The sequence below is a fragment of the Scyliorhinus torazame genome, chromosome 3 (assembly GCF_047496885.1).
Source record: "Scyliorhinus torazame isolate Kashiwa2021f chromosome 3, sScyTor2.1, whole genome shotgun sequence".
NCBI classification, from domain to species: domain Eukaryota; kingdom Metazoa; phylum Chordata; class Chondrichthyes; order Carcharhiniformes; family Scyliorhinidae; genus Scyliorhinus; species Scyliorhinus torazame.
This window is the reverse complement of record NC_092709.1, coordinates 291,277,016-291,304,844: the sequence shown is the minus strand read 5'-3', so window position 1 is coordinate 291,304,844 and position 27,829 is coordinate 291,277,016. Positions and strand designations below refer to the sequence as shown.

At 48.8% G+C, this 27,829-nt stretch overlaps 1 protein-coding gene across 4 annotated transcripts in view; it reads left to right on the top strand.

Annotated features, from left to right (window-relative positions):
* The window catches only part of poli (polymerase (DNA directed) iota), a 104,332-nt gene that overhangs the window by 49,972 nt on the left and 26,531 nt on the right, over positions 1 to 27,829 (top strand). For 2 of the 4 annotated variants that reach the window (XM_072497406.1, XM_072497405.1), the window contains exon 3: positions 3,010 to 3,174. The exons of the other annotated variants lie outside the window; for them this stretch is intronic. In XM_072497406.1, coding sequence (XP_072353507.1) covers positions 3,010 to 3,174 — 165 coding nt within the window. The remainder of the gene's footprint in view (positions 1 to 3,009; positions 3,175 to 27,829) is intronic. 4 annotated transcript variants of the gene reach the window in all.

The window sequence follows — 27,829 nt, the reverse complement described above, 5'->3', positions numbered from 1 at the left end:
GGAAGGTTGGCCAGAGTGAGAAAGGTGCTGCTACAGAGGGGAAGGCAGGCAGGGGGTTTGAGTCTCCAGAACCTGTTGTACTACTACTGGGCGGCGAATGCGGAGAAGGTGCGGAGCTGGGTCAGAGGGGTTGATTCTCAGTGGGTCAGAATGGAGGAGAGTTTGTGCAGGGGGTCGGGGCTGAAGGCACTAGCAACAGCGCCGCTCCCGATAGCTCCAGGGAAATATTCAGGGAGTCCGGTAATAATAGCTTCATTGAAAATCTGGAGGCAGTTTCGCCAACACTTCGGGTTGGGTTTAGGGTCAAGGGAAATGCCGATTCGGGGGAACCACAGATTTGAGCCAGGGAGGTGGGAAGGAAGTTTTCGGAAATGGGAAGAGAAGGGGATTAAGACACTAAAAGATTTGTTTCTTCGGGGTCGGTTTGCAGGATTGAGGGAGCTGGAAGCAAAGTACGGGCGAGAGCAGGGAGAAGTGTTTAGGTACATGCAAACAAAGAACAAAGAACAAAGAAATGTACAGCACAGGAACAGGCCCTTCGGCCCTCCAAGCCCGTGCCGACCATACTGCCCGACTAAACTACAATCTTCTACACTTCCTGGGTCCGTATCCTTCTATTCCCATCCTATTCATATATTTGTCAAGATGCCCCTTAAATGTCCCTATCGTCCCTGCTTCCACTACCTCCTCCGGTAGCGAGTTCCAGGTACCCACTACCCTCTGCGTAAAAAACTTGCCTCGTACATCTACTCTAAACCTTGCCCCTCTCACCTTAAACCTATGCCCCCTAGTAATTGACCCCTCTACCCTGGGGAAAAGCCAGGTTCGGGATTTTGCCAGGAAGGAGATACAGAGCTTCCCAGAGGAACCGGCCTCCGCTTTGCTGGAGGAGGTGTTGACGACAAGGGGAATGGAGAAGGGGGCAGTGTCAGCGGTGTACGGAGCTATTTTGGAAGAGGATAAGGCACCACTGGAAGGGATCAAAGCAAAGTGGGAGGAAGAGCTGGGAGAGGTTGTAGCGGAGGGGGTCTGGTGAGAGGTGCTCCGGAGAGTGAATGCCTCCACCTCGTGTGCGAGGTTGGGGCTGATACAGCTGAAGGTGGTATATAGAGCGCACCTCACAAGGGTGAGGATGAGCCGATTTTTTAAAGGAGCAGAGGATGTGTGTGAGCGTTGCGGGGGGAGGCCCGCTAATCACGTTCATATGTTTTGGTCCTGTCCAAAGCTAGGGGAGTACTGGAAGGAGGTGTTTAGGGTAATTTCCAAGGTGGTGCGTGTGAAACTGGACCCAGATCCCCAGGAGGCCACATTCGGGGTGTCGGCCCAGCCAGGGTTGGAAACGGGTGCGGAGGCAGATATCATAGCCTTCGCATCGTGGATCGCCCGAAGGCGGATCCTGCTGGGATGGAGAGCAGCCTCTCCACCCAGTGCCCTGGCGTGGTGGGGGGACCTGTTGGAATACTTGACCCTTGAGAAGGTTAAGTTCGAACTGAGGGGAAGCTCGGAGGGGTTCTACAACTCATGGGCACTATTTATTATGCACTTTCAAGAACTGGATAACATCGAACATTAGTTGGGGGTGGGGGTGGGGGGAGGGGGGCTGTGTAGATTAAGGGTGACTCTAGGTAATCCCTGATTCCTTTTTGTCATTTGTTTATGTAAACATGCGGGCTGATGTTTGGGGGTTGGTGGGCGGATGGGATGGTTGTTATTATGGGGATTGACATATCTTGCTGATTATTGTTTATTGTTGATGGGTGAAATGCGGGAGAAAATGTGAAAAAGGAGGAGAATAAAAATATTTTTTTTTATAAGAAAGAATTTCTGCTCTTACAATCCCCATAGATGTGGAGATGCCGGCGTTGGACTGGGGTGAGCACAGTACGAAGTCTTACAACACCAGGTTAAAGTCCAACAGGTTTGTTTCGATGTCACTAGCTTGTGACATCGAAACAAACCTGTTGGACTTTAACCCAATCCCCATAGAGACCTATCACTTTAAAAAATAAATTTGAACTTCCAATTGATCGCTGAAAGAATGGCACAGCAAGTTTTCATGTTTTAAAGGTTTTTCTGTCACAAATGACTAAGAATCTCTATTATCTAAACACTGTTTCTTTCTATCGGCAACTTATAATTTGAACTACATAAAGTGACATTCCTCATGTACATCCATCACAATCTCTGTAGAATTACAGTTTTTTTTTAACAAACACTCCATAGTTACTCCCAGTTTCCAGTGGGTTCCTGTAACACTATTTCACCACTTTAATTGTTACAGAGGAGTCCGGTAAGAGAATTCAACAATCTCATGTTATAACAACCAGGTAGTAACTTTGATTGATTGTCTCCAGGTGTTTTTCTCCATTTTTGGATGGTTTCTTAAATCCGTCATCAGCAGTAAACCCTGTTCTGATGATTCATTTCCCCTCTGGCAATGCCAGAACAAACCTCCTGGGATCTGTATAATGCTACAGGATGCGTCTCCTCGACTAGAGACCATTTACCACCCACATTTGGCAACGTCAAGCAGACATTTCTCTCTGCTGACTACAAGGAACTTCTGTTGTCTTCCTGTCTGTGATATTCACAAGACTAATAATCTTTATTAGTGTCACAAGTAGGCTTACATTAACACCGCAATTAAGTTACTGTGAAAAGCCCCGAGTCACCACACTCCAGCACCTGTTTGGGTACACTGAGGGAGAATTCAGAATGTCCAATTCACCTAACAAGCACGTTTTTCGGAACTTGTAGGAAGAAAACGGAACACCCGGAAGAAACCCACACAGACTCTGGGAGAGCGTGCAGACTCTACAGACACCCGGGGCCGGAATTGAACCTGGGTCCCTGGAACTGTGAAGCAGCAGTGCTAACCACTGTGCCACCATGCTGTCCTTCATTTATCCTAAATTTAAATCTACAGTTCCAAAATATAATAATCTTATCAACATCAATATTGCAACTCTACCTTGACCCCTTAATATTTCCTTTTTCTTTTTCTTTTAGCTGTTCATCAAAAGCACCTGGTGGTAACTTGTAATTATGAAGCCAGAAAGTATGGGGTTAGTAAGATAATGTCAGTCAGTGAGGCCATAGACAAGTGCCCACAAGTGATTTTTATCTCTGGAGAAGACCTGACACCCTACAGAGAAATATCATACAAAATCACAGGTATTTGAGTCTCTATTTCAATTAACTATAGTTTTAAAAATATTTCCCTTTCATTTGCCCTTCACATTGTACAAGCTCACTCGGTGTTTTTTCGCTCCGCTGTGCTCCATTTTCAGTTTTCTTCCCTTCTGAAGGTTGAGATTCATATACAGTTTTACAGGTGCCAATAATCCTCTTGTATTTGGCTCAAGAGGACGTTTTCATGTTGGAGCTCGGACAGTGAGTGTTGGCAGATTGCAAACCCACAAAGGACACTGAAGCTGAGGGAGTGATTTAACCAAAGCGTTTCTAAGTGGAGCAGTGAGCAGGAAATGGCATGATCTCTCCAGCACTCAGTCTGGCAAGGCTGTCACCGCTATAAAACGTTAATGAGGCTCGCTTAATGAGGCCCCACGGGATTCAAATCATGGTTCGCCGGCTAATTCGCCCGAGACCCCGCTCGTCAGCCCCCCACTAACAAGTGACAGCAGTACTTAAACCGCTCCTGCACACTCAACACACTCCGCTCGCAGTTATGCCGCCATGAATACCAGCCCACGCTTTGCTGACACCAACCTTGGAAGATTGCTGGATGCTGTGGAGGAGAGATGGGATGTCCTGTTCCCCCGAGGGTCACAGAGAGTCAGCCACAGGGCCGCCACCACTGCCTGTCTGGAAGTGGCAGCATCTGTCAGCTCGGGGAGTGTCACCACGAGGACCGTCACCCAGTGCCACGAGAAGGTCAACAACCTCCACCGGGCCACTCGGGTGAGTTTGCACCGGACACCTAACCCCCCACCACACACTCTTCCCCCTCCCCCATACTCTCCAATCCCCTCCCCAATATGGCCCATCTTCCCAAGCCCCCTCCCATAAGCCCCAAGCCTCCCCACCCCACGGGTAACCACATGTGCGCCTAACGATGCCTTTCTGTGCCTCCCCAGCAGAAGTTGACCGTTGACCCACAGGACAGGGCCCAGAGGGCGCATCAGAGTCCCACCCATAATGACGAACGGGCCCTGGAGGTCCCGAGGGTTGCCGAGGACAGAGCTGTATCCACCATGGAGAACGGCGCACGGCACAGGGGTGAGGATCCACCGGCCCCCACCCAGGTGACCTGCCAAACGTGAGTTGTTAACGTAATACAGACTGACCCATCCCTCCCACTGACCACATGGCCATTCTCCCTCAGGACCTGCATCTGACAGTGCCAGCCCATCCAGAGTGTCCCCGCAAGAGAACACCTTGGAGGAGAGCTCCAAGGATGCAACCATAATAGTCGCGGCACAGCTGTCATCCCCACCCTCCACCAGCACAGAGACACACACCTCGGTGGGCAAAAGCAGTGGACAGGCTGCTGGGGCACCTTCTGGTGAGGACCACAGATGTACATCAGGTAGAGGCAGGAACGCCCAGTTGAGACAGCAGTCAGAGGTCTGCTGGATCCCAGGACCCAGCTGGGTCGCAGTCAGATGCTGAGCCTCTGGAACAGGCTAATGCAGATGATAGGGTGCGGCTGTGAGATTCGCGGGGGGGGGGGGGGGGGGGATATCAGAGGCACTCCAGCAGGTCCATGGCCGATTGGAGGATTCCCAGAGGCTACAGGTGCAGGGGATAGCGCCGTCAATGCGTGACACCTAAGCCAACACTGCTAGGGTGGCGACCGCAGTGGAGAGCCTTGTGCCCATTGTCGGCAGCATAGGTGGAGGTGTCCAAGGCGTTGCTTTGACGCTCATGGTTGAGCACCTCGACAGCATGCCCCAGTCGCTGGGGGAACGTCACCCAGTACCAGGTGGACCTTGATGAGGCGCTGCGGAGAGCGTTCCAGTCCCAGGTGGGCATTGCCAAGGCGCTACAGAGCATGTCCCAATCACTGAAGGGCATTGCCGAGGGCGTCAACACCATGGTGCAGACATTGGGGAGCCGCCAGGGCTGGTAGAGCCAGGTGACACAGGGATCTCTGGGGCTTACTCCAGCTGCCTTCCCCGTCTGGAGGCGAAACCCAGGACCCTATGGGCACCAACCAGGAGGAGGGTGCACTGGTTGTCGATCTATGAGCTAATCTATAAAGTGGTGAAGGCGGCCACCAGCACCTCCGAGTTCCACTCCCCTGACAATGGCGCACCTCGCAGTCAGCATCCGGTACAGTGCGGCACAACGGGGCTGGACCGACGGCAAGTGTGCTGGAGCCCTCCGGTTCCAAAGCCCACAGAGGACGCCCGCCAGGGACATGGTGAGCAGCAGGCTGCCTCCACCTCTGATGTGCATCCTGGGCACAGTAAGAAGGTGCCGCACTGTCTCCTTGTTGAGGCGGAGCCTCCTGCGGCACACGATGTCCATCATCTGTTTGAAAGAACAGAGCGTCTGTACACCTTGGGCTGTCAATGGCCTCCCCCTTTGGGTCCTTCCCTGGCCTGATAGGTGGCCGGGTACTCTGGGTGTATGGCGAGGCCTTGCACATGGGCCGTCGCCTCGAGTCTCTGTCGACGCTGCTGCCACTGCCTTCTCTGGCGTCTGGCTGTCTGGCCTGCCAGCAGCACCACTAGGGCAGGTTCTGCAGGGTCCAAGATATCGTCCATCCCTTGTAATATCTTGCAAGGGATCAGAGAGGCTGTGAGACTGACAACCAGCAGTGTCTTCCACCCAAGGACCCTCCGGTCCTCCATTGTTCCCCACCGCACTCCCCCGCCCAGGCCATCGACTCGCCCTGCCCACGCACCCTAGGCCACACCAGGGGCCACTGATCACCGGACCCTAGACCTGTACCCCAGCCACCCGCACGTAACGTTGCCTGGGCTGGGCGCTGATCCCCTTCCAGATGAGAACACACCCACCCTCTGGTCGCTGGAATGTCCCCGATGCTGGGGGCCCAGCCCCTGGGTTTTCGGACTTGTCCTAGGTGTTGCCTCCCGCAATGTTCAAGCATAGTGTCCAGACCTCATGGTCTTTTTGTGATGCTGGGCAATAACTCCAACTTGCTACATGGCATTCCTACCCACGGGGATCCACTGAAGTGCTCACTTAATTGCAATTGCCAATTATGTATTAGCAATGGCCTTCATCCGCATGGCCAGAGGGCTCTGCGGTCAGTGAGAGCCATGGGTGGTCAGTTGGGTAGTCGGGCAGGGGCTGCCCCTAGAATGGACCACTTGGTCAAGGGGTTGGCATGGTGGACCCGTGGGCACTATGACACCCATCTCACTCCCCGGGGCAGCAACCTGGGCTCTGTGCCTGTAAGTGAAGATGGCTACTCACCTCCTAGGGTCTCCGTAACAGCATTTTCACCAGCTTCACTCTTTTTAAAAGGAGTACTAATTGGCGCCCGCATGACCACTTGCTGGGAAGGCTGTTGGATAGCCGGTCATTCCCGTTAAGTGTATAGGGATTGGGCTTATGTGTTGATTATTGGGGTCTCGCCATGTTAAAATGAGATCCTGATTACACCAACGGGAGCGGGTCGATTCGATCACAACCAGGTCAGCGCCCAGAGCGGTTGTCAATTCTGACCTCTCCTGCCATTTAACAGCCTCGTCGTGCTCTCGTTTAAGCACAATGCAGCCATTAAATTGCGCGCAGAGTTTTCTCCTGTGCCCAGGTTCAATCGCCCCACCCCCCGGTCACTGGCTGTGCGGCGTTTGCACGTTCTGCCCGTGTCTGCATGATTCTCACTCCCACAACCCAAATGTGTGCAGGGTAGGTGGATTGGCCACGCTAAATTGCCTCTTAATTGGGAAAAAAATAGAATTGGGTACTTTAAATGTATTTTTAAAACGTAACAGGCCACTGAATGGTTCTTTTCTGTCCACTGGACCTGTTCCCACTTGATAGCTGGGGAATCTTTGCAAACCAGCTAAAAGGAAAAGCACATTACAAGGCTATTGGTGTGCATCTCTGTGCCCATCAATGCCCATTAAACGGTGGCTGGTAATGTTGGAGGAAGCATTTTACATTGTCAATTCCACATCACCAACTCTGGAGGAGCCAATTGCCGTTTGTGGTGAGTCTTGATAGTGTTACCTTATTTACCATAAACACTGCTGTTGACTTTGGTGCCATTGGTGACTATTCTCTTTGGTAAGTTTTGCACATTCTGTGCATTACTATATTCAGCTTTAAAAATGTTGCCTCAAATACTGAAAGCATTAACAGGTGGCAAATATTAGTGAGGGTCATGTGGGGTTTAAAATGCAAAGGGTTTGTAATCTTCCTTTGCTCCTGTCAACACAACTGAACATGGTTGAGAAACACAGGTGAAAGGAACATTGATTGTCTCCGACTAGCTTTGAACTGTCTATTGTCAGCATTCAATAAATGTTGCACTGAGAAGAATTGTTTCACCCAACAAGAAGAGAGCTGTTGAAGTAAGAGAGTGCACATATGGCATTCCATATTGTAACGGATAGAAAGTCAGTAATGTTGGTTCGTTTGACACACACTTTGCAGGCAATCAATGAAGTTTCTCCTATACAGAATAACAAAAATATTTGCTGTCTGATGAACTGTAAGATTCTGTTGAGTCCAATAAATCTGTTCAAAAAAGCAGCAATAGACAGGCCAGGTGATCTAACTACCAGGGACCATTGTGAAGGACTTTGTCATTAGAGGTGTTGAATACAAAAACAAGGAAGTCACGCTAAGCATTTGAAAACCACTGGTTAGGCTTCAGCTGTACAGTTCTGGGCACCACGATTTATAACAGATGGGGAAGGTAGAGAGCAGGTTTACCAGGATGATAACAGGGATGAGGGACTTCAGTTAAACAAAGAGGTTGGAGTCCCCATTAGAGCAGAGAAGGTTAAGGGGAGATCGAATAGAGTTATTTAAAATTATGAGGGGTTTTGATAGAGTAAGCAGGCAGAAGTGTTTTCCTCGGGTAAGTGTGTTGGTGATCAGATATGGTGGATTAGAAAGAATTGGCATAGGGTCTGGAGCGGAAGTGAGAAGATTTATTTTATGTATCAGAAGGCTGTTAACATCTGGAAGGCATAACCAGATGTGACGGTGGAATCAGCTTGCTTTGCAACTTTCATAAAGACATGTTGAAGCAGACTAATTTGCATGATTGTGGTGAAAAGCTGAGTTATGGAACTAAATTGGACTGCTCCTTCAAGAGCCGGCAGGGGCAGACTGGCTGAATGTTCTTTTTTTGGTTTTTAAGATTCCATGATACTGTGAAACCAAAATATCGTCTCTTGCTGTGGGATGAATGAAGTCATGATTTTGATTCCTCCCCCGCGGCACCCGCCACCAACCTTTTATTTCACTCTTTGTGCGAGTGTGGCTTAGCTGGCAGCGTTCTCGCCTCTGAGCCAGAAGGTTCTGGGTTCAAGTCCTACTCCAGGACTTGAGCACAGACATCAAGGCTGACACTCCAGTCCAGCACTTTACTGTTAGAGTTGCTATTTTTTGGATGAGACATTGTACGGAGGCCCCATCTGCCCTCTCAAATGGGGTAAAAGATCCCGTGGCATTACCTTGTAGAAGAGCATATCCCATGTCCTTGCCAAAATATGTCCTTCAACCAACATCACAAACACAAATTGCTATTTGTGGGAGTTCACTGTGTGCAAATTGATTTCCTACATTTCAACAGTGGCATCAATAGACGTGTGTTCATAATTTGGTCAAACAGGTTGAATGTCAAGCTGCAAATCCTTCCAACATGCCAATGGCTAGTGATAAGGGCGGGAGAGACTCCCGGTCAGCTATGCTTGATGTGGAGTTGCACCCTTAAAGCTATAAGCCCCTGGTGACAATGAGCAACCTGTTCCGGGAATTACCAGCTGTGGAAATGGACCAAAGTCCGTCTTAGTGCAGCACAATGTGCAGGAAGAAAATTGGAACACTTCATTAGTACTTCAATGGCTATAAAGTGCTTTGAGACATCCCGTGGTTATGAAAGGCACTGTATAAATGCAAGTATTTCTTTATTTTCACCTCCTGTTCACCACTCACTGCTTTGACCTTGTGGTAGCATGGCTCCTTTAAATACCCATAATGGCTTGTTCCAATATACAAGATTATCTTTCGGTATTTTGTCAGCTTGCGCGACATTCCAGCACACAATGGAGAGCCTGTTGCAGGAAATTCCAAAGGTTGTCATGTATCTGGACAATGTCCCAGTGACAGGGGAACACCAGAAGCTCACAAAGCGAATTTGGAAGATGTCCTTAAGAGGTTTAAAGAAGTCGATATTCGGTTACAGTGGGAAAAGTGCACATTTCAGGCTGATGAAGTCACGTATTTAGGTTTCAGAGTTGATGCAAAGTGGTTGCACCCTCTTGAAGATTAGATAAAGGCAATCAAAGGGTTTCCGAAACCAAAGAATGCATCGGAATTGAAGTATTTTCTAGGGATTGTCAATTATCACGGACTGGCACTTTGAGAAGTCAGACCTATATGCAACTTAGGGACGGAATCACTTGTGAAGACGGGGTCCTCCTGTAGGGTGGCAGAGTAATAGTGCCACCCTTGGGCCGCAGCCTCTTCTTCAAGAATTACACAGCCCATCACCCGGGAGAGTTTAAAGTGAAGTTACTGACCAGGAGTTATATATGGTGGCTGGAGATCAACAAGGACATTGAAAGTATGAAATGAAATGAAATGAAAATCGCTTATTGTCACAAGTAGGCTTCAAATGAAGTTACTGTGAAAAGCCCCTAGTCGCCACGTTCGGGCGCCTGTTTGGGGAGGCTGGTACGGGAATTGAATCGTGCTGCTGGCCTGCCTTGGTCTGCTTTCAAAGCCAGCGATTTAGCCCTGTGCTAAACAACCGGTGTGAACATTTTCATTCTCAACACAAGTTCGCACCCTTGGGAGTAGCCTGGGTGTCTGTGGACGAGAGTCCACGTAGACGTTGTGGGTCTCTTTTCGGGTATGACGACTTTGGTCGTTGTGGAGGCCCACTCAAAAAGGCCTAGATGTCCAGCCTATTCGTTCAACTACTGCAGCAGCCACAATATTTTCCATTCACAGCCTGCTTGAGGTGATTGTCTCAGACATCAGTACTGCCTTCACAGCCACCGAATTTCAACTCTTTATAAAGTTCAATGGGATCCAACACGCAAGGATAGCCCCTACCAAACCTGCACCAAACGGGCTGGCTGGAAGTGCTGTCAAACCTTCAAACCATCAATGAAGGAATAAGCTCATACGCCACTACTGCTCCCCTTGGCAGACTTCTTGCTCTCGTACAATTCAACCTTGCACACCACACTGAGGTTACCCCGGCAGAATGGTAAATGGCCCAGTGCCTCAGGACCTGGCTTGACCTTATTTTTCCATGTTTGTCAGGGAGGGTGGAAGCTAAGCAAGCCTCACAGAAAAATCACCACGCGAGGGCGGCATGTGGCGCAGTGATTAGCACTGGGACTGCGGCGCTGTGGACCCGGGTTCGAATCCCGGCCTGGGTTACTGTCCGTGTGGTGTTTGCACATTCTCCCCGTGTCTGCGAGGCTTTCACTCCCACAACCCAAAGATGGGCAGATTAGGTGGATTGGCCACGCTAAATTGCCCTTTAATTGGAAAAAAAAATAATTGGGTACTCTAAATGTTAAAAGAAAGAAAAATCACCACGATACAGCCACGAAGGACAGGTCATTTCAAGCAGATGATTTAGTATACATGTGGAACTTTGGTGAAGGACCAGAATGGCTGCCTTGATGAGTTGTTAGAAGTGGGGCGGCATGGTGGCGCAGTGATAAGCACTGCTGCCTCGCGGCACTGAGGACCCGGGTTCAATCCCAGCCCCGGATCCCTCTGTGTGAAGTTTGCACTTTCTCCCCGTGTCTGCATGGGTCTCACCCCCACAACCCAAAGATGTGCAGGTTAGGTGGATAGGCCACGCTAAATTGCCCCTTAATTGGATTTTTTTTTCAACAAAGTAAGAGTTGTTAAAAGGACCGGGCCAGTATCCTATGTTATAGAACTACACGGCTGTGAGGCGAGAAAGTACGTTAACCGTCTGAGTAGGAAAGACATCCACAAAGAGGGGCAAGTGAACTCATTCCCAGTCACCAGTATACCACTTGCTGAGGCGGCGGTGTTAGAACCAAGATCTTCTTAAGGGGATTCTTCAAGGGACATTGAGGGAGCTGATGTGGTTGTCAGTACAACCCCTGTTGTGAACTCTACAGATCCGCCTGCTATTGCTGGAGACTCAGATGCTCCTAATCTGGAAGAGACTGTGGCCAAGTTGAGATGTTTGGTAAGAGTTAGGGAGTTAACTGATAGACTTACCTATGACCTCTGTTTTACTTCGACCCTTTTATATGTACAGAACTGTAAATAAGATTTTTTTCTGTTTCTGAATTGCAGAGATCTGTAAGGGAACTTAAGGAGGGAGAAATGTGGTAGCATGGCCCCTGATGCATGATCAATGACCACTAAAGCGAGGTTGTAGTCCAACTGAAGGCTTTAATAAGCTAGATGTTGCTCCCAGCAGCTCAGGTACAGAAAGAAGGCTGCCGGGGCGGCACGAGCTCTTATACCCCGCCTTGCAGGGCGGAGCTACCATACAGCCTGACCAATAGGAAACATACAATATCTACCAATGGTGTTCCATTGGTCGAACATGGCTGGCGGTGCACAAAATGGCGGCGCCCATCCAACACCCGCGGCATCCGCAAGACAAGATGGCGGCCCCCGGAGGCCGCACGTGGCCCTGGAGGAGGCAGATGGTGGCGCCCGCTGGTACCACGGGGACCGTGGAGAGGATTGTGGTGGCGGTCCGCATTCGCCACCGGAGACCGCAGCTACCGCCCGGGCCTGGCATACTGCCACGAAGTGGCCCTTTTTACCGCATCCCTTGCAGGTGGATGCGCGAGCCGGACAGCGCTGCCTGGGGTGCTTGGCCTGCTCGCAAAAATAGCAGCGGGCCCTCCTGGGGTTGCCAGGCCGTCTTGCAGCACAAGCTTGTGGGGGATGGGCAAAGTCTCAGGGTCGGCCGCGGGGGGGTTCCACGCTGCCCAGGGCGCTTCCGCGCGGTCGGGGACGTTTCTGGAGGCCACATCCAGGGAGCCGGCAAAGGCCCGTGCCTCCTTGAGGCCTAGGGTGTCTTTCTCCAGCAACCGCTGGCGGATTTGAGAGGACAGCATACCTGCAACAAAAGCGTCCCGGATCAAAGGTTCTGTGTGGACGCTCACCGAAACTTGCGGGTAGCTGCAATGTCTCCCCAACACCAGGAGCGCACAGTAGAATTCTTCCAGCGATTCCCCAGGGATTTGTCGCCTCGTCGCTAGCAGATGTCGGGTTTAGACCTGGTTTACCGGGCGAATATAATGTCCATTTAGCAGCTCCATTGCTGCATCGAAGTCTTCCGCCTCCTCGATGAGGGTGTAAATTTCTGGGCTCACCCTCGAGTGCAGGACATGCAATTTCTGTTCTCCCATGGGTGTGTTTTCGGCCGTTCCGAGATATCCGTTGAAACACGCCAGTCAGTGCTTGAAGGTTGCCGCTGAGTTTGCCGCGTGGGGGCTAAGTTGCAGACACTCCGGCTCCATCCTTTTAAATCTAGCTTTTTAAATTGATGCACGATCAATGACCACTGAAGCGAGGTTGTAGTCCAGCTGAAGGTTTGAAAAAGCTAGGTGTTTCCCCCAGCATCTCAGGTACAGAAAGAAGGCTGCTAGGGCGGCACGGGCTCTTATACCCCGCCTTGCAGGGCGCAGCTACCACACAGCTTGACCAATAGGAAACATACAATATCTACCAATGGTGTTCCAGCATTACCAGGTACAGTAATACCTCGATATAGACTACCACAGCCCCCTTAAGGGGCGATACTTTTTGGGCCATGCGACGGGCCTAGAGCCTTTGGGGACACAGCACGTGAATGTAAGCCTATCAGGAGTTGAGGTGCGTTCTGTCCATTGGGGTTTTAGCTAGCCTGGAAGTCACAGCACAAAGACCTGGGTATTTGATATGCTGCCCAGTGTATATAGTTTGCCTTAATTCAATAAACTTCTTTTGTGTTTCAGCACTGCCTTGTCGATTGCCTCGCAATATAACAAGGTAGTGCTGAAACACAAGAGGTCTATTGAACTGAAGCAAACTATATACAGATCTCTGCAATTCAGAAACAGAAATTAGTCCCAGTGATAGCTACTGCGCCACGTGCCGCCCCTGGTGTTTGTGTTTAACCGGCGCGGACACGATGGGCCGAAGGGCCTGTTCTGTGCTGTAGACCTCGATGGATCGATGACTCTAAAAAGAAAGAAAGAAGCCTTGATACATTTTAGGCAAAATGTCTAGGTTTGCCATTATTACAAAAGTATGAACATAGAGTGAAAAACAAACTGATAATTTGATCACAAGTATTGGCAACTGCAATGTACAATTGTATTTAAAATTACAAAGTTCAGAGCTGACAATTAAATAATATGCTGCAGAGGAAAGATTTGGGTTGATTCAGCCTCATTTGCTTACAATCAGTGTTAGTGATTTGGCAAAGCTATTGAAAATCACAGGGTAAATGTGGAGGAAATTGGGATCTTACTGCAAGGAATTCAATATCCACAGAAAGGGGTTTAATGTGATTTAAAGGAATAACTTCTAAGTGTCATTTTGGGCGGGATTGGTGGGGTGTTTCTCGATGGCCGCTTGACGAGATCACGGCCTGTACTTAACGACACTTAGTGCCAAAATGAGCCCCACAAGCTTCTCGCCAATATTGGCTGGCCCGCCGTCTGATTCGCCAGACACGCGCCTCAGCGTCTCGTCATTAACAAGGGTTGGCTACTTTTAAACGCTCCCTCGCCACTCACTACAGTCAACACAGAAACATGGCAGACCTGCTCCTCACATTGGTGATGTCAATCTGGCCAGGCTTCTCCACACCATGGATTCGAGACAGGACATCCGTTCTCCAAGGGGGTCGGAGGACCAGCAGCAGGGTCATCAATACCACCTGGGAGGCATTGGCACCAGCTGTCAGTTCGGGCAGCATGACCAGGAGAACCGCTCTCCAATGTCGGAAGAAGCCCAATGACCTCCACTGAGCAGCAAGGTTAAGTTACCACTTCTCTCCTGCCACCCCTCAAACCGCACCCCCTCTCCAACCGAATCACTGGCTGACACCTCGCACCCTCCCCATATCTGATCTCTGTGCCTGTTCCTCAGCATCCCCTGGCACCCACCAACACAACCCCATCACCTCCAGTTGTGGTGCCCACACATGGCACCTGCCATAGATCCTCTGATTCGTCAAGTGTGCGATTCACAAAGCCTCTCGTTGTCCCCACAGGAGAAGATAGCCCATAATAAGTGGGAAAGGGCCAAGGCGGCTGGGGGGCGGAGTACGAGAGATCTGCGTCCTCACCCCTGATGAGGAATGGGCCTTGGAGATCGCAGGGTTGACCGAGGGCATAGCAATCACCAACAGCGAGGTTGGCCTGCACGCAGAGGTGAGGATCCACTGTCACTTCACCCAGATGACCTTCCTCAAGTGAGTTGTTCATGTCAGAAAAAATGATCCTTCCCTCTCGTTGATCACATGTCCATTCTCTTGCAGAATCTCCATTGGATTGGGCAGGGCAATCCCGAGGAGTATCCCCCCCAGTTCCCGCCACCAAAGAGACCACGTTGTATGAAAGCTCCGAGGAGACCACCATCGAAGCGTCACAGCTATCGCCCCCTCCCCTTCCACAAGCGTAGAGACACACATCTCAGTGGGCGACATTAGCGGACAGGCTTCAGGGGAACAATCTGCTGATGTACACCAGTGAAGGCAGGAACATCCAAGGGATTCAGCATTCTGAGGTCTGATAATCCCGGCACTCTGCTGAGCCCCATTCAGATGCCGAGCCCCTGGACAAGGTTATCCTAGAGCTCATGCTGATGCTAGAACACGGCCGTGAGATTCAGGAGGGGTTGTCAGCGAAATTCCAGCGAGTGCACAGTCGATTGGAGGAGTCCCAAACACTATGTGTACAGGAGATGATGCCAACAATGCATGGCACCAAGGCCAACACTTCGAGGGTGGCAACAGCAGTGGAAAGCCAGGAGCACGAGGTCAGCATTTTGATTGGTGGTGTCCAAGGCATGGCTCAGTCTGTGATAACCACGGCTGAAGTCCTCAACATCATGTCACAATCGCTGAGGGACATATCCCATATGGAGGTTGACATTGCCAAGGCACTGCAGAACATGTTCAATTCGCTGAGGGACATGTCCCAGACAAGAGATGGACTTTGCCAGGGCACTGCAGAATGTGGCCCAGTCACTGAGGAGCATCGCCAAGGGCATTGACACCACGGTACAGACAAAGGGGAGGTGCCAGGACTGGCAGAGCCAGATGATGCAGAGGCCTCTGGATATCACTCCGGCTGCCTCTCTGTCCCATGGAGATTCCTAGGGCCCTACGGGCACCGTTAGGGTGGAGAAAGCGCTGGAGACCAAGGAAACAACGGCGATCTCCAGTTCTTCTGAATCCCTCCCTCCTGATACCGGAGCATCCCAAGGGCATTGTGGGCACAACAGGGTGGCACAGTGATGCCAGTGACACCTGTAAGTCGACCAGGGCCTTCTGGCTCGAGACGCTCCAGAGGACGTCCGCCAAGGCATCAATGGCCACATGGCTCGGAAGGCAGCAGAATGCCTCCACCTCTGATGTGCATCCTGGGGACACACGTAGATGCAGCAGTAGACCACATAAGATTAAAAAGTTTGAGGATCACTGAGTGGGCACTGGAAGTGGTGGAGGGGGGCGGGGGGGGGGGGGGCAGTCACAATCTTTATCTAAGAGGAATAGAAATGTCCAATGTTCATATGTTAAAATGTACTACACCTGATACATGTGTAGCCTCTGTCACCTTAATCTTCACAATGGGCCTGCCTGCACCACCTCTGCTCTGCCCACCTCCGGGCACAGGGGTCCAAGATCAGACGCCCCCAATGCAGACCCCGTTCGGAGGATGGGTGTGAGCGCACTGTCAGCAGAAAGAGAGAAGTCAGACTTTGGCATAAACTGAGGAGCACCAGAACTAACCTCACAGCGAGTCATCATTGCTCTCCTGTTTTGTGTATTGTTCCACTGACAGTGCCAACACAGGCCCATCACCCTGGGGTGATCTTACACAGACCCTGGACTCTGGGAGGGGAGGACACGGTAGTCGTGGGTGGAAGGGCGGCAGAAGGGAGCGGTGAGGGAAATGGGGGTAGAAGATGGGAAGAATGGGGGGGAAGAAGGGAAACGGGGAGGGGGGAGGGCGGGAGCTGACAGACAAAGCATCGTCCTATGAGGAGAGGCTGAGGATAGCTTGTGATATGCTGTACAAATCCCCACTCAAGCCCTGGAATGAACCGGTTGAAGAAAAGTTCAGGGCTGCAATGATCATCATTTTCACCAGACGCGGCTGTCTTCCTCCTACACAATGTGCCACATCCGCGAGAGTGTGACATAGGTGCCGCACTGTCTCTTTGTTGAGACAGAGTCTCCTGTAGCACATTCAGTCCGTGATCTCCTCGAAAGACCAACAACACCTGTACACCGTGTGCCATCGCTGACATCCCACTTTGGATCCCTCTTTGGCCTGATGGGGGCCGGGTCTGTATGGTGTGCGGCGCTCCCTGCACATGGGGTGCCGTCTCCAGCCTGTGTCAACGTTGCTGCATTCTACAACGTCTGACCACTTAGGCTGCGATCAGCACCGCCAGTGAATCCTCTGAGCGACCAACACAACCATCCATTTTGGTATCTGTAAGGAATTGGAGATGGATATACACTGACAATCAGTTAGGGCTTCCATCCCGGACCCTCAAATCCCCTAAGACTCCCCCACCCTTACATGTTCCGCCTACTCTCAGATTGCCATTTACCGAGCCAGCTGTGCTCGAAAACCTCACTCTGCGTATTCACCCCAGCCATATTAGGAGCCCCTGGACCCCAGACCCATTCGGGAGACCATGCTCAGGTGCCCTCCTATCATTCACACAGTCAGTCTTAGGTTGCGAGGATACCCCAGTGCTGAAGCCCAGCTCTTGAATGAAATTAAATGAAAATCACTTATTGTCACAAGTAGGCTTCAAATGAAGTTACTGTGAAAAGCCTCTAGTCTCCACATTCCGGCGCCTGTTCGGGGAGGCTGTTATGGGCTGTTGTGTTTGATTGTTGGCTGCTGCTTCTATGGTGCTGAGACTTCTAGAGTTCAGGCAAACTGTTCAGGCTTCAAAGTTTGATTGAATTGCAATGCAATAATCATCGTCTGAGACATAGCACGTGTACCTACGAGAAGCCACTTGGGAGCTGTGGTGCTATCAGAACTAACAAGGCCAATTCCTTATCAGGAATAGCCTTCAGCTGTGAAGCTTGAGGCTGCTCACAGTCAAAGGGAGTTAAAGTGACTGTCAGCAGATAATCAAGAACAGGGCTGTGTCCTGAAAGTTTCTGTACGACAGACAGGCAACAGCTGTAGTTGCCCCTGTTATGGGTGTCCACAGTATTTAGCAGTTTGGATCAGAAATTGGCTAGCTGGAAGAAGACAAAGGGTGGTGGTTGCAGGGAAGTGTTCAGACTGGAGTCCAGTTACTAGTGGTGTACCACAAGGATCTGTTTTGGGGTCACTGCTGTTTGTCATTTTTATAAATGACCTGGAGGAGGGCGTAGAAGGATGGGTGAGTAAATTTGCAGATGACACTAAAGTCGGTGGAGTTGTGGACAGTGCGAAAGGATGTGACAAGTTACAGAGGGACATAGATAAGCTGCAGCGCTGGGCTGAGAGGTGGCAAATGGAGTTTAATGCAGAGAAGTGTGAGGTGATTCATTTTGGAAGGAATAACAGGAGGACAGAGTACTGGGCTAATGGTAAGATTATTGGTAGTGTGAATGAGCAGTTTGATCTCGGTGTCCATGTACATAGATCCCTGAAAGTTGCCACCCAGGTTGAGAGGGTTGTTAAGAAGGCGTACCGTGTGTTGGCTTTTATTGGTAGAGGGATTGAGTTTCGGAGCCATGAGGTCATGTTGCAGCTGTACAAAACTCTGGTGCGGCCGCATTTGGAGTATTGCGTGCAATTCTGGTGGCCACCTTATAGGAGGGATATGGAAGCATTGGAAAGGGTGCAGAGGAGATTTACCAGAATGTTGCCTGGTATGGAGGGAAGAATTTATGAGGAAAGGCTAAGGGACTTGAGGCTGTTTTCGTTAGAGAGAAGAAGGTTAAGAGTTGACTTAATTGAGGCATACAAGATGATCAGAGGATTGGATAGGGTGGACAGTGAGAGCCTTTTTCCTCGGATGGTGATGTCTAGCACGAGGGGACATAGCTTTAAATTGATGGGAGATAGATATAAGACAGATGTCAGAGGTAGGTTCTTTACCCAGAGAGTAGTAAGGGCGTGGAATGCCCTGCCTGCAACAGTAGTGGACTCGCCAACACTAAGGGCATTCAAGTGGTCATTGGATAGACAAGGACGATAAGGGAATAGTGTAGATGGGCTTTAGAGTGGTTTCACAGGTCGGCGCAACATCGAGGGCCGAAGGGCCTGTACTGCGCTGTTATGTTCTATGTTCTATGTTCTAAATAATAAATAAATAAATAATCTTGTTATTGTCACAAATAGGCTTACATTAACACTGCAATGAAGTTACTGTGAAAAGCCGTAAGTCGCCACATTCAGGCCCCTGTTCGGGTATACAGAGGGAGAATTCAGAATTCCCAGCTGGTACGGGAATTGAACCCGCGCTGCTGGCCTTGTTCTGCATCACAAACCAGCTGTCTAGCCCACTGAGTTAAACCAGCAATAATGAAAGATGGTTTGAAGTCCTCACGGACGAAAAGCCCCTTATTTAGTTTCAAAAGTTAAGAACATAAGAACAGGAAACAAGAGTAGGCCATCTGGCTCCTTGAGTCTGCTCCGTCATTCAATAAGGACATGGCTGATCTATTTGTGGACTGCGATCCGCTTACCTGCCCGCACAGCGTAACCTTTCATTTCTTTACTGTTCGAAAATCTATCTACCATTGCCTTAAAAACATTTAACGAGGTAGCTTCAATCGCTTCATTGGGCAGGGAATTCCACAGATTCACGACCCTTTCGGTGAAGAAGTTCCTCCTCAACTCAGTCCTAATCTGCTCCCCCTTATTTTGAGGCTATGCTCCTTAGTTCTAGTTCAGCCCCCAGTGGAAACAACCTCCCTGTTTCGATCCTATCTATTCCCATCGCAGAATCATAGAATTTATAGTGCAGAAGGAGGCCATTTGGCCCATCAAGTCTGCACCGGCCCTTTGAAAGAGCACCCTACTTACATTCATGCCTCCACTTATCCCCGTAATCCAGTAACACCACCTAATCGTTTGGATACTATGGATGGCCTAACCTGCACGTCTTTGGACTGTGGAAGGAAACCGGAGTACCCTTAGGAAACCCACACAAACACGGGGAGAAAGTGCAAACTCCACACAGTCAACCGAGGCCGGAATTGAACCTGGCACCCTGGAGCTGTGACGCAGCAGTGCAAACCACTGTGCCACCGTGCCGCCGAATAATTTTATGTTTCTATAAGATCCCCCTTCATTCTTCTAAATTTCAATGCGTATAGTCCCAGTCCTCTTAGTCTCTCCTCATAAACTAATCCTCTCAACTCCGGAATCAACCGAGTGAATCTCCTCTGCACACACTCCAGTGGTAGTACATCCTTTCTCCAGTAAGGACACAAAAACTGTACTCCAGCTGTGGCCTCACCATCACCCAAACAGCTGCAACATAACATCCCTGCTTTTAAACTCAAAATTCAATTTGCCGCCTTAATTACTTACTGCACCTGCAAACCAACCTTTTGCGATTCATGCACAAGGACACCCAGCTCCCTCTGCACAGCAACATGCTGAAATTTTTTACCATTTAAATAATAGTCCATTTTGCTGTTATTCCTACCAAAAGTGACTTCACATTTACCAACATTGTACTCCATCTGCCAGACCTTTGCCCACTCACTTAAACTATCTATATTCCTCCACAGACTTTCAGTCTCCTCTGCACACTTGACAGTACCACTCATCTTAGTGTCATCTGCAAACTATGACACATTACACTTGGCCCCCAACACCATATTATCTATGTAAATTGTGAACAATTGCGGACCCAACACTGATCCCTGAGGCACACCACTAGCTACTGATCACCAGCCAGAAAAACACCCATTTATCCCCACTCTTTGCTTTCTGTCAGTTAACCAATCCTCTATCATGCTAATACATTACCAGTAACGCCATGCACCTTTCTCTTATGCAGCAGCCTTTTGTGCGGCACCTTGTCGAATGCCTTCTGGAAATCCAGAAACACCGCATTTACCAGTTCCCCGTTGTCCACCGCACTCATAATGTCCTCAACAAATTCCACTAAATTAGTCAAACATGCCTTTCATGGACCCATGCTGCATATGCCCAATGGGACAATTTCTATCGAGATGTCTCGCTATTTCTTCCTTAACGATAGATTCAAACATTCTCCCACTACAGAAGTTAAGCTGACCAACCCAAAGTTATCCGCCTTTTGGCTACCCCCTTTTTTAAACAGTGGCGTCAATTTGCTTTTTTCCAATCTGCCGGAACCGCCCCACAGTCCAGCGAATTTTGGTAAATTACCATGAGTGCATTTGCTATTTCCTCCACCACCTCTTTTAGTGCCCTGGGATGCATTCCATCAGGGCCAGGAGACTTGTCTACCTTCAGTTCCATTAGCTTGCCCAACACTACCTCCTTAGTGATAATGATTGTTTCTAGGTCCTCATCTGCCATAGTCTCCCTACCATCAATTATTGGCATGCTATTTGTGTCTTCCACTGTGAAGACCGACATAAAATACCTGTTCAATGCCTCTGCCATTTCATCATTTCCAGTTATTAAATCCCCCTTCTCATCCTCTAAAGAACCAATGTTTACCTTCGCTGCTCTTTTCTGTTTTATATATTTGTAGAAGCTTTTGCAATCTGATTTATAATCTGAACTAGTTTACTCTCATAATCTATCTTACTTTTCTTTGTAGCTTTCCCGTGCTCTCTGTTGACCTTTAAATGTTTCCCAGTCCTCTAGTTTCCCATTAATCATTCCCATTTTGTATGTCTTTTCTTTCAATTTGACACCCTCCTTTATTTCCTTAGATATCCATTGCTGATTATCTCTTTTCCTACAGTCCTTCCTTTTCACTGGTATATACTCTTTCTGAGGACTATGAAAGATCTCTTTGAAAGTCCTCCACTGTTCTTCAATTGTCCCACCACAAAGTCTTTGCTCCCAATCTACCCTAGCCAACTCCTCCTTCATCCCATTGTAGTCTCCTTTGTTTAAGGACAAGACATTGGTATTGGATTTTACCTTCTCATACTCCATCTGTATTTTATATTCAACCATACTATGATCACTCCTTTTGACAAGATCCTTAACTATGAGATCATTAATTATTCCTGTCTCATTACACAGGACCAGATCTTCCTTACTTCCTCTCAGAAAATCAAATAAGTTTTTGCTGTAAATTCACTTGGGTGGAGTGTTCAATGCGTCCAGCTCCAATATCAGTGGCTTTGTCTGCAGGATTCCATTCTTTGTTCTGAAGAGACTTTCTGAAGGACAGTTTTGAGAGCGATGGTGGTTAGAACTACCAGCATGCGACCAGCTGCAGCCATTATATCAGACCATCAATAGTCCATTTTGAAAAACAGAATTTAAACAAGAGAATATGGAAGACGAACAGATTTTAAAGATTTTCTTGCTTCACCTCTTGGTAGCATGGCAATTTAGATAGCTTAATTTTTATACTTCTCCTTTACAAAATCATCACTGACATAATTGTCGGTAAAATCTTGTAAAGACGCACTTTTAATCCTCAATATTGCTGAACTTATGAAATGTTCCAGACTCATCGTACTTCACAAATGATGTTTAACTTTTTTAAATGCAGAAAAAGAACATTCACAAGAAGCATTTGCGACAGGTATTGTTAAAAATATTTTCAGAATGGTTTCCACCTTTGGAAAGGTCGTCTGAAATTCATCATGTACAATTCTATACAAATCAGCTGGTAATCTCGAAGTACGGAGCTCATCATTATCGATGAAATTAATGAATTATTTCCCTTCATCATCAAAAAGATTTGTGTCCATATCCTCCAGTAGAATTCACTTAATTTCTTAGTGCAGTGGCTTTTATCATTCTCATCCAAACTTCTGCTGTAAAGCTCACAAAATAAATCAACAGCTTTCTTAAGAGATTCACTTCTACTCTGCAATTGCACCATTATTGTGTCACAAATAACATTGACAGTCTTAATGATGATTCTCTCTTTCCCTTTAAAATTGGATTCATTGTCTCCAGTTTCATTGAAAAAAATAACTTCCTGTGTCTTGTACACTTTGCATCATCAGAGGGACCAGTACCTTTTGTTAAAGTTAATGCCTCTGCTCCCACCGAGCTATAGGGTGCAATTTAATGGAAACATTTCTAAATGTCATTTTGGGCTGGTTTGGTGGGGTGTTTCCCGTCGGCTTTTTCGGTGACATCCACTCTGCTATTTACCAACAATTAGGCCTGAATTCTGCATTGTCGACTTTCTCTGCTCCCCCCACCCGTGGGTTTCCCGGCAGCGTGGGGTGTCTACAATCGAAAATTCCATTGACAAGCGACAGGAACAGAGAATCCCGCCACCAGTGAACAGCGCGCCACCGAGAAACACGTGACTGGCGGACTGAAGAATCCAGCCGTCAAGTCATTTTTTTGAGGCCTTGGAGAGTTTCTCCCACACTGAGAAATTGTTTTCAGCAGTGGGGAGCTGAACGTATTGGTGAGACCAGCACCTCAGATTGGGATGTTATTTTGAAAGGGTGCCCGATCTCTAAATGAACACTCCCTACCATGGGTAATGTCACCCCCACACACTTGGGGCTGGATTCTCCGCTCCCCGACGCCGCAATCGCGTTCGCCGAGCGGGTAGAAAATCCCCGATGGTGCCAAAATCGGGGGCGGCGCCAGTTTCACGATGGTCCATCCCCTGAAAAGTGGCGTACTCTAGGAGTACGCTGCGCCACGTATCCACACCCTCAGACCATTGCCTGAGGCCCGCCCCGCGATGCTCCGTCCCCGACCGGCCGAGTTCCCGACGGCGTGGGACACGTGTGGTCACCCCCATCGTGAACTTATTGTGGCGGCTGCGGACTCAGTCCGGCGCCGCCACAGTCGGGGGAGGGCCGTTCCGCGGGCAGGGGGGGGGTTTCATTCAGGGCTGGGGACAGTGTGGGCGGGCGGTCCGGGGTGCGTGAGCGGCCGAAAGGGGGTACTATTTTTGCGGTCCCGTTCCGCAGGCTAAGGCCGCCGTGAAGCATGGCAGGGCCACTGCAGGCCGCCGCTGGCGCATATGCGGCCATGGACCCGGAAATGCTCAGGGCCGAATCAGCAGCTCTATGCTGCCTCCCTGCTAGCCCCCAGCAAAATGGTGAATCAGTGGCCAGTTTTTGCGCCAGTTTTTCTGGCGTAAAACACCACTGTTTTCACGCCGCTGTGAGGACTTAGCCTCCCAAACAGAGAATCCAACTCATGGGCATTACACCACACACCCTCAAGTGACGACACCCTGCTATGGGGTCACTGTGGGTGCCCCTTTTGTAGGTCTCCCCCTACCCTCCTCTTTTCACCCCTCCCCCTTTCAGTACCCCCACCCATCACCAACCCCCCCCCCCCCCCCCCAACCTTTAGGAAGTCCCTTCATACTCTACCTTCACCGCCCCCTTCTTACCCTCCTTTTCATGGGCATGGCCCCCTCAGGCCCTGGCTCTTGGCAGTGCCACCCTGACACCTGGGCAGTGCCATGGTGGCAGTGCCTGGGTGCCAGAGAGAGACTCACGGTGTCACCCTACCCTGTCCCTGAACATCCAGGGATCTTCAGTGGCCTGGAAGACCCTACCAGGTGCCACTACACCTGGTCCACATTTGTGTGGACCAGTGCTAAACCGAGCCCGCATTATCTCTCGCTTGGGAGCTGGTCAGTTCCCGGAGGCTGTTAGATTGGACGTACATCTCGCTAATGAGATGGAGATACATCTCAATTGGTGTCAATTATTGTCAATTGTGCACGACTGGAACCGCGGCGTGCACAAAACGGCCGTTAAATCACGCCCATAGTCATCGTGAACGTCCATGACAGAACTTTTAACTGAGGCTAACAATTGTGCAGCTTTCAATAAAGTTATACCAACATTGTGCAGCGACGGAATTGCTGACTGAATTAATTCTTTGAAGTAAATGGTTTCACACGTGGTTTTTCTGAACTTGATGCAGCTCTGTCTGATAAGGTTTCCTTTATATCAGCAAAGTTAATTTTAAAAGCCAAAAAGTGCTTGCAAGAGAGGATCACCTGGTAACCCAAATTCTTTTATCCATCAAATGTTTTTCATTTCCATGCTCCAAGCCTGATTCCACTGATGCCGATAAAAAGAATACACATTGTGAACAAAATCAAAAAAATGTACAGCCTCCTCAGGAATCAGCTGTAGCATTGCAGAATAAATTCAAGGAGTGGCTGGAACATGGGATGAATAATGCACAGGGACTTGCATTGTTTAGCTTTGCTTGTAGACCGGAGTACTTTCCTACCATATTTGCAACATATCGAAGCTTTCGATAATTTTTGAATGTCCAAACCTAAATTTGCAATGATTTCCAAAACACTGTCTCCAGACACTCAGAAGTGTGGGATTGTAGCTGGACAAAACAAATAAGTTGTTCTATAACTTCACCATCGCTGGTCACATATCTTAAAATTAATGTTAATTGGTCCACAAGACTAACATCTGGTGTTGAATCAACTATTATGGAATAGTATTTGGCATCTTTTACTTTTAATAGTGAATTGGTTTCTGAGCCGCTGTCATAGTGATGAACTCATGTTGATTCTGTGCGTTAAAACATTGGTCGTCCCTGAGCCACAATATTGATAACTTTTCAAAAACTCTTTGAGAAGCTCATCAAATTCACTGAGATATTCAAAGCAGGCTAAAAAATACCTCTTCAACTTGACAATGATGACTCATCATGTCCACTTAGAGGTGGTCCCATAGAAGGCAGCAGTCTGACTGTGGCAACAAAATGTCTCGGCACTTTCCTCCAATAAGAACACTCCTTTTCAAACTGAGCTGATAACGCAGAATCAATTCTTCCAGATAATTTACATCTTTTGAGTGAACACACACACTGCTTTAATACGGGCTTTGGATGTTCCATGATCAGCAATATCTCTCTTTTTTAAATGAAATTACAGTACCCAATTCTTTTTTTCCAATTAAGGGGCAATTTAGCGTGGCCAATCCACTCAATCTTTGGGTTGTGGTGGTGAGACCCACGCAGACACGGGGAGAATGTGCGCACGGACAGTGACCCGAGGCCGGGATCGAACCTGGGCCCTCGGCGATGTGAGGCAGCAGTGCTAACCACTGCACCATGCCACCCAGCAATATCTCTTTCAACATTTCTCCAGTTAGAAGTACCCGCTGACGAATACTTGTTTCCCTTTACTAGGGTCAGGGAATAATTTGCAAACATCATCATTCCTAGACCGGGGATTGAACTCGGGCCATCGTTGTGAGAGCGCCGAATCCTAGCCACTAGACCACCAAGGAAACTGCTGAATTTGCAAACATAACAGGAGACTGCCTTAGAGGTTTCCAAAAAAGCAACTAATTTCTAATTTCCATCATCCCTCTTCACCCTCAGAAATTGGAACTTATGAAGACTTTTAACTGTCCTTCATCGTCCAACCTCAAAGTCTTATCTCAAATTTTCCATATTGCCTATGTTTCTGGTTTATTTAGTACAAAATATTCCATCATACCCAGGGAACAGATTTTGGCCATAAGGCAATGTCTTCAGGGTAGGTTTCTTCCCTCACTTCAACAGCAGAAATATCTTGTAGATCCATTGCCATTTCAGATTCCACTTCTTGTTCAACTTTGTCAGGCGATGTGGTTTCTCTGGAAATCGGCAAGTCTGAGCCATCAGATAATTCAACCATACTTTGGTGGATGAGAATGAATGTGCAGTTTGTGCATTGCCCAATACTTTGAAACTTTTAAAAAACAATACAGCACAGGAACAGGCCCTCCATGCCTGCGCCGACCATGGTACCTGCCTAAATAAAATCGTTTGCACTTACAGAGTCCGTATCCTTCCATTCCCACCCTATTCATATATTTGTCTAGATGCCCCTTAAATGCCACTATCGTACCTGCTCCCACCACCTCCCCAGGCAGCGCGTTCCAGATATTTACCACCCTCTGTGTAAAGAAAAAAGCCTTGCACATCTGTTCTAAACTTTTCCCCACGCGCTTTAAACCTTTGTCCCCCTCGTACTTGACTCTCCTACCCCAGGAAAGAGCATCTGACTACCCACTCTGTCTATGCCACTCATAATCTTGTAGACCTCTATCAGGTCGCCTTTCAACTTCCGTTGTTCCAGTGAGAACAGACCGAGTTTATCTAACCTCTCCTCATAGCTAATGCCCTCCATACCAGGCAACATCCTAGTAAACTGCTTCTGTACTCTCTCCAAAGCATCCACATCCTTCGGATAGTGTGGCGACCAGAATTGTTCACAATATTCCAAATGAGGACTAACTAAGGTCCTGTACCGCTGCAACATGACTTGCCAATTTTTACATTCAATGCCCAACCGGTGAAGGCCAGCATGCCGTCTTCCTTCTTGACCACCTTATCCACATGCGTTGCCACTTTCAGTGATCGGTGGACATGCACACCCAGATTTCTCTGCCTGTCAGTACTCTCAAGAGTTCTACCATTTATTGTGTAATTCCTACATGCATTGGACCTTCCAAAGTGTATAACCTCACACTTGTCCGGATTAAACGCCATCTGCCATTTCTCTGCCCAAGACTCCAACCAGTTTATATCCTGCAGTATACTCTGACAATCCTCTTCACTATCCACAACTCCACCAATTTTTGTGTCGTCTGCAAACTTACTAATCAGACCACCTCCATTTTCTTACAAATCATTTATATACATTGTGAACAACAAAGGTTACAGATCTGATCCCTGTGGAATGTCGCTAGTCACAGCCTTTCATTCAGAAAAGCAAGATGACAAACTGTCTTCTTGCCCAGCTTCGTCCTCTTGCCTCACCTTCAATTTTCTGCATTTCTGACTGCCAGATTTTAAGAGCAGGCTTTTGCACAGTCAATCCCACGTTAAATCAAACTGCAAAAATTGGATGAAACTTTTAACTGTGAAGCTGTGGCTCTGAATTCAAACACTCACTCTGCTCTTCTCCTACCCATTTTCCCCTCACAAACTCTCCCTTCTTCCAAAGTGCAATCCGGCCCTCACACACTCTCCTTCCCTGCAAGTCTGCAATCTTGGCTAACCCCCCTTCACACACTCTCCTCCCCAGTCTCCCCACACACTCACACTCTTTTGCCCCTAACCCCTCACAGTCTCCCCCCTCACACATCTCACATTCTCATTAACCTTGCTCACCTGGGGTCTTCAAGGAAGCCTCCTGCCTCACTTTTCCTCTCTTCATGCCTTGTGTCTTTCCACGCTGTTCTTGGCTGGTCTGCTCTCACCCCTGGGGGTCAATTCGTCCCACACCTTCTCCATTCGCTGCTCACCGGCCGCTGGCCCCGACCGGCTGGCTCATCACCTCGTGGCTTTCACCCGGCCCCGGCGCCTTACGCCTC